The sequence below is a fragment of the Arachis stenosperma genome, chromosome 9 (assembly GCF_014773155.1).
Source record: "Arachis stenosperma cultivar V10309 chromosome 9, arast.V10309.gnm1.PFL2, whole genome shotgun sequence".
NCBI classification, from domain to species: domain Eukaryota; kingdom Viridiplantae; phylum Streptophyta; class Magnoliopsida; order Fabales; family Fabaceae; genus Arachis; species Arachis stenosperma.
The window spans coordinates 151,066,573-151,074,368 of NC_080385.1; the positions used below are offsets into that span (position 1 = coordinate 151,066,573).

Consider the following 7,796-nt stretch of genomic DNA (forward strand, 5'->3'; position numbering starts at 1 on the left):
ATGCAATTTTGGCAAATTTTCTATCATGCAACTCTTTCATTCTCTAGTTCTTTAAATGTCACTTCAAATACTTTTTTTCATGTATTGTGTAAGATATTATATACTTTAAATAAAAGGATTGTAAGTGATGATTTGGTGTTGCGTGGAATGGCATCAGCTATGAAAGCTAAGTTTGATAAGTATTGAGATGACTCTGATCACCGTTACTTTTCTACTCATTTGACTTCAAGTGACCAAGTCAATAAACCATCTCTAAATTATCTAGTGCTTGTTGCTGTGTTCCTTGATCCCCGTTATAAGTTGGAATATATTCAGCTCACTTTGTTTGAGATGTATGGTGAAGGTGAAAAGTCTTCAAGGATCTTCAAAAAATTGAAGGATATTATTACTAAATTGTTTGAGCAATATACCATATGAAACCTTCGCCCCCCTGAAGGTACTCAAGATACTAGCTTTTCTTTCGATACTACACCAAATCCTAGTTTAGACACGAGTGACAATGATAGCATTATGATTGAAGACCGTATGAGCAAGTGGAAACAAACACAAAGGATAAAGTTAAGTGAGCTCAAGAAGAATGAGATTGATAGGTATTTGAAAGATGAAGTGATGGAAGATTTTAGTGGATTAGATATATTGAGGTGGTAGAGAGGAAAGACTCTGAAGTATCGAGTTCTGTCTTGCATGGCTAGAGATATATTAGCCATTCCTGTTTCTACTGTGGCGTCTGAGTCAGTTTTTAGCACCGGAAGTCGTGTCCTTGACCCTTATCATAGTGCTTTGAGTCCTACCACTGTAGAGGCTTTAATTTGTACTCAAAATTGGTTAAAGCCTGCTAAGATTTTGGTTGAGCTTGATGAAGGAGATGCTGCGGTTGATTCAGGTATATAATGAATTGGTTCATTTATTTTTCGTCGTTCTTTATTCTTTATTTTATCCCATTGGCTTTGACATATTTGGTTGTTTAATTGAATAGAATTTTCTGGAATTACTAGTGTTGGAGATCCTGAAGTTCAAAGTCAATTACATCCTCCTGAACCATCTTAGGTATTATAAGTTTATAACTAAATATTTATATTAGTGTATAATAACTTAGACTGTTTTTTTTTTCAATTTATTCTAACATGTTTTACTAATTTTTCAATTTGTATTTTTTTAATAGAAATACATAATTGATGGTTGTTGTTGATGGCTGTTGATTTAAGAAGGGATAGATCAAGTTGTTTTATTATTGTTTTATTTTAAGCATTTGCAGATTGTTTATATTTTAGTGTCTTATAACGTTGCTGTTTTATTTTAATTTATTTTAATTGAGGCTTTTAGTATTTTAGTGCTTGTTGTCTTCACTTATTATTGGAAGTGTTTGTTGGAATGTTTGTTATTATATTTACTTATTTGTTAGTTTGTATGTTTTAGTTAGTAGTTGTTAAACTCGTTATTTATATATTGTATTATTTTATTTTTGTTATTTAGAAAAAAATTGATTAAAATTATTTTAGGAACAAATAGGTTTAAAACTGTGAAAAAATATTTTATTGAATTTTTATATAAAAATATAATTAAAAAGTGAGCATAATCATGCGGATATATCCACAATCCGATCTGATCTGATCCACAAATGTGCGGATCGGATCGGATCGGACACTAAAAAACGCGGATATTGTATCCGATCCAATTCGATGGGAATTATGCGGATCGGATCGAATTTTCGGCCATATCCGATCCAATCCGATCCGCAGACACCCCTAGTTATTTATACACAAAAAATATCATGCTACTCTTACCAATTACCAAACACAAAGTAACATGTCAAAAAAGATGTTCTGAAACAATAAAAAAATGTTTTATTTAGACACAAATTTTACTATTATTGTATTAAGAAAAAGTATAGAGAGACCATGAGAATACTAAACAATGTGTATAATGGGGTAAAAAAATAATTAAAATCATAAATAAGATTAAAAAATTCATTATTTTTAATTTCAAATTTTGAAATTTGAAAAATAAGGCTTTGCAATTAATTAAACCAAATCACAATTGGCACAGTTACTCCCAATATCACGTTAACTTTCCATTCTCTATTTGTGATATTCGGTCCGCAAAATTATCCCGGCTCCGCTGCACTTCCCCACGGTCCGGTCTGACACCGCTCATCCTTCCGCTGACGCCGCCCAGCCTCTCCGCGTTCTGCTTGCGCGCCGTAGCAATGGGAGATTGCGCCACAGCAACCCCGTGCGTCCTCGTTACCACTACCTACCTGCCACCCGTCGTGCAGGCCCCACCACAGGCCGCCTCCCGTCGCGCCGTTTGAGACGCACGTTATCCCCGTCGCCTGTCCTCTCCATCATGCCGTAGTTGCTGCTGTGCCACACCTCATCGACGCCGCCCTTCCTCCCATCGATTCGACTCCTCCTCCTCTTCCATCTATAGCCGTTGTGCGTTTGGGTTCGAAGCCCACGGAGTAGATTCGCAACTTCGCCAAGCTGAAGTTGTCATTGCGTGGCTATTCCATCGCCAAATCTCCTCCCCTGCCTCCATGCATCGCCGTCGACTCTCTCAACCCCGCAAATGTACTGGATGTTCAATTCAGTAGGTATGTAGGTAGTTATTTTAATTCTTAATTGAATGGTTATTTTGTTCGATTCAGTTTAAGTATATACAATTAACAAATGTTAGATGTTCATTTCACTAGGTAGTCGGATGATTATTTTAATAACTATGTGGATAGTTGTTTGATGACGATCCTACAATGGTGATGGGCGAGGGGGCTACAAGGGTGGACGATGATGGCCGATGAGATAGCTTCTAACGCCGGAGAAGTGGAATGATTGATGAGGGTGGGATGACAGACGATTTGGGAGGAAGAGGGTGTTTGGGTGAATTCCTTTAGTAAATTAGAGTTTGGATGATTAATTTTTTGAAATAACCGTTTGAGTTTTTTTAGTTTAGGTAATTTAAAAAGTTTCCTTACTTTTTTTTGTGTTAGGCCAAATCTAGAACCCATTATTCACATTATTTAAATTTTTTATTGTCTTCCTAACAAAATGATTAGATTAAATGCTAGATCAACCTTTTCTTAATGTTGAGAAATGAATAAACTTGGATGCACAATGAACAAAAATTAGATAAACAGAAGTTATGTCTTAGTAAATAGAACATCAAGGTCATTGTTTAAATTTTCTATTCTTTCCTGAAACCTAATCAAATATATTTTTTTTTTCTAAGAAGACCTCTTCCTTAGGTATACTAAGTCGTTCTTCCCTAATTTGAAATGCAAACTATCTGTATTGTCATGCTACCCTGAGTTAACGTTTGTTTGTTCAATAAATAGAACAATGCAAAAATAATTCTTTATTCTATAAGAATAGGTGAAAATAATATAGAAATACACTATTCATTCTAAAGTGGGGAGCTTCCAGAAAAAGAAGTGCACTACAACTATACCCTATTTGAAATGAAGGAAGAATCTTCAATTGAAATCCTTAAGTCTCTTTTTGAGCACTTCCATTGATTTCTTTTTAGCAGTTTGCTTTGTATTTTTGTTTGAAAGGCTTCCAAAGATACCATCTGCAGTATCCTTGAATTTGTCACAAATGGTAGACACCTTCTTATAATCAAGTGCATAGTAGTTTTTCTCCCTTATCACAGGATTCATGAAGTTCTCAGGTTGACTACTTGAGAGAAGATTAATCAATTGCTTTGACTCTACCAAGCAATCTCTAAAACTACTTGCTTTGTACATTCCTTCTAACCCTGAAGAGTAGAACCTCTCATCTGCAAAATTCTCCAGCAACTTGAGATCAACGCCGATATTCATGACAGACGTCGCATTAAACCTTTTAACACTATCGCTAAGGAAAGCAGAGATAATGGTATTGTTAATATGCTCAAGAGCACCAATCCCAACTTTGTACATGGCATCCAAAGGAAGAACTTGTTGCGCCGTCGACATAAGAGAATCAAGGTACAAGATCAATTCACTTATGTATTCATTTCCATTCTGCTTAGTCTCCTCTGTAGTCCATAAAGTAACACTTTCTGTAAGATTCATATACTCGTCTATTTTTGCGTTTACCAAACCGAGTAGAGTAATGTAGGTGGCGTCTCTAGAAGTCTGCAGTACTGCTTTCGCAGATAAAGTCATTTGAGACTTCTCAATAAAACGGAGTGGGATGCCACTTTGTTGCGCCGCATTCTTAAGGAAAAAATCACAAGCTCTTTCCAGACTAGTAAAGTTAGCAGCTATCTGCATGGCATGGGAAACACTGATATTGCTGCTATTGATTGTATTGAGTAATGTTTCATTTATTACTTCAATCAGAAAGTTGTTCAAGTACCTGATCACGACATCAAAGAAATAGTCGCGCGCACCATAAGACAAGTAATCAACACAACTTTTGATGAAGGATTTCACAATTTGACACATCTCGGGTACCATGGAGGAGAATGGTGCAACATAGGGGAAAGCAGGCATGATGTCTGTAGTTTGGAGACCAAATGACAAAACATTACTCTCATAATCACTTTCCTTTTTTATCACCATCAGCTCATATGTATCATGATTCAGAGCCTCAATTGTTTGTTCTCTGCATTCAGCCATAAGAAGCAGATGAAATTTGTCGCGATTGTTATCAACCACATCAAGAAGAGATTCTATATCATAACCATATTGCAGGAGAGACCACGAAAGAAGAGTGACGTATTCCTTAACCTTGAGATGGTTGGTGGCAGATTTCATTTGGGAAAATTGGGCATTTAACAGCAAAGTCAATCTAGTTATAGCAGTTTCCCACATGTTATCGACTTGATCTGGGACCAGAAGTCCCCCACCAGTTCTAAGGACCCTATCCTCCACTATGAAGTACCCAACAATCTGAGCCAAAAACGTTTGGTATGATTCAACAAAAGATTGTGACGAAGATATCTCCAAATCCGATTTCAATTGTGCCGATCTATTCGTGAAGTAGTATACATGAAACTGCTCAAGAATCCCCAAACAACCATAAATGTGACAAGCACGGTAAAGAGGCGTGAGGTCAAACTTCATGGCAGAATCTTCATCATCTTCGTCAACATCCAAAGTGTAAACTCTCTCCTCAACCCCCACAACATTTTGATCCTCTGCCTTTCTCTGCCTCTCCATCAGTTCCTCGTCTCTCTGACGATCTGAAACCGCACGGCTGATTGCTGTTTGTCCAATGTTTTTACAAGAACTCCGTATGTGGACCATCCATTCGTTAACCTGACTGTTTACTCTCTTCTCAATGTGCCATTTAATGATAGGAATTCTTTTCTCTATAACCAGTTTGAGAGCCCTAGCAGGAATGTTCTTCATGTAACTCCTCTGAATCAAATCCAGAGTTTTAATTGCAGGATAAAATTGCCCGTCTGTGATATGATTATTGCACTTGACACAAAGCTCCAACACTTCTATACAGTTCTTTGACATTATTATAGCCTCTGTCACGTTCTGCTTGATCGAATAGGATTCAAAAAGCTCCTCAAGGTTGACAAGAAGGTTGGTACCAACCTGCTGCAACTTGAAATTGCCACTTTGGAGATCGCTTTTGAGCTCTTCAGCATCCACCAACACACCTCGAAGTTCGTCAACAGCCTTGATGAATTCTTCATAGTGTGTCTTGCACATGTCTTCTATTTCTGCTTCTTTCTTCTTCACCACATAATTCAGTTGGCGAAGGAGGCCCTCCGGCCTCCCCATTTCGAAGGCATGCCGGACAAGAGGACTAATATCATCTCCATTGGCAACCATTGTTGCCAAAACCAAGTCCTCTCCTTCATCACCAATCTCCGCATTAGCTTTCGTTTTTGTTTTTGTAGCCATTGTCACACTTAAATCAATTCCTTGAAACCTGGAAACACACTACTTGTTAGAACCTATGCTGGACAAATACATATATGAGTATTAAATATAATATAGAACAACATGTAAATATGGGAATTTTATTAAAAAGAACAATTACAAATTTAATAAGTTTAAGACAACAATATTTTATGCATATACACAAACATACTAACATACAGTATACATATACACATGTTACATATACAAGTATTTACATATACTACGCATTAATAAGTGTTACTAAACACCAAATAAAGGTTTTAACAACTCAGAAGAGTTAGTTACTGACATAATATCAATGCCTTTAATTGGTCATCAAACAGAAAATCAATATTTTCTTTCCATATTAAAACTTACACCAAGCAAGGCTCTAGAAGTGTTATAAATCACACATCCTCATTCTAACATGCAAAACCTATTATTAACATTGCAATACCCCATGTTAACAAGGAACAAAACCAAACAAAAAATATCTAATCAGAGATGGCCACAAAAGAAAATAAGAAAACGATTTTTCATTTTTATGGGAGCCCATGAAAGAAGAGAATGCGTACGGAAATGGGTCAGCGACGAAATCTCAGAAGGAACGACGCAGAAAGCACGAAGCTGGTGAAATGACGAAATCCGCCATGGATGTCCGTGGCAAGAATTCGGTGGTAAAAAGGGGAGCTTTTCATGATTGATCACATGGGAATTTTCTTCTTCGTGAAGATAGATTCTGAGGGTTCAGATTTTCTTCTGTCGGTGATTTCTCTCAGTCTCGTCAGGTGGACAAAAATGCCGAAACAGAGAGAGTGCTATTTTCGCGGTTTTGGTGCAAAACAAATGAACAAGGCAACTGAGCCTCATTTCACTGAGGTCCTTTATTTACCATATTATAATTCTCTTATTTTTTTTCAGAATAAATATTTCCTGATAGTAAATATTGGACCCAAAAGAAAATAGGATTATCTATATGCTGATTAATTATACTTGGCAGCGACATAAAATTACCTATAATTAACTAGTATAATGATTTGTGTTTTTTTGGATAATGGCAGCTTAAAATGGCATTATTGGTAAGTGAAAATACAATAGAATAATTTATATTTTCTCCTCCGTAAAGACAATGTGACTCTTATTCATTACAAGTAAATCCATCTCCACAAAATCAATTTTTTGAGCAAGTGTCCTTTTCTTTAGTAAGGAATTGCATGGTCTTTCATAAAAATAGACAAAAACTAGATTAGATCTTTACTCGTTTTGAAAATATTTTTCTCAACTATATTACAAAAAAGTTGTAAAAAATCATCACGTGATCCTAAGCTAAGCAAAAATTTATCAAAATTATTTTTAATGGTTATCAGTGGCTAAAAGAAGGAGGATTGAATCTTAGTCCCGCCCTTTTTTAAGTAACACTTGCTGGCCTTTGAAATAACTTTTGGAAATTTTTTGCTTTTTGTCTCGTACCTACCTACGAGACTTTTTCTTTTTATCTTGTAACCAAGTAAGAGATATTTTTTAGTTTTATCTCCTATGCAGCAGAAACAGAAATGGAGTAGAAGAGAGAGAGAGAATCACACCACGAAGTATCCTGGTTCAGCTGCCAAATGCAATGCAGCCTACATCCAGTCTCCATTATAACAATGATGGAATTTCACTATAATCATCATGATTACATACACCAATTCTCCCTAGGAACTACCCTTCCTATCCGGGACAAGTCCAGAATTTATCCCCAATCCTAAACTTGACTTGGTCACCTACCAAGCTTTCAATTGCTAAGTGTTAACCCAACTTGTAAGGAGATTTCCACAGAATCATGAAACACAACACAGATGTACAAAGGACCTCTAAGGACATCTATGGCCTTTTTCTTTTAATTTTGTATACTCTGTCTTTTTCCACTCTATGACTTTTTCATACAAACCTCACTGTTTACCTTTTTCCATGA

At 36.2% G+C, this 7,796-nt stretch overlaps 1 protein-coding gene across 1 annotated transcript; it reads right to left on the reverse strand.

Moving 5' to 3' along the window:
* Positions 1-3,394: 3,394 nt before the first annotated feature.
* On the reverse strand, positions 3,395-6,671 carry LOC130951461 (exocyst complex component SEC15A-like). The gene is made up of 2 exons (XM_057880108.1): positions 6,418-6,671; positions 3,395-5,870 (listed from the first exon to the last, which is right to left on the reverse strand). Exon 2 carries the CDS (start codon positions 5,840-5,842, stop codon positions 3,470-3,472), a length of 2,373 nt encoding a protein of 790 aa, XP_057736091.1. The 5' UTR covers positions 5,843-5,870; positions 6,418-6,671; the 3' UTR covers positions 3,395-3,469.
* Between the last annotated feature and the right edge of the window lie 1,125 nt (positions 6,672-7,796).

Bases quoted from the DNA above. Each gene is read 5' to 3' on its own strand.
- LOC130951461 (XM_057880108.1), bottom strand. From the start codon at position 5,842: ATGGCTACAAAAACAAAAACGAAAGCTAATGCGGAGATTGGTGATGAA.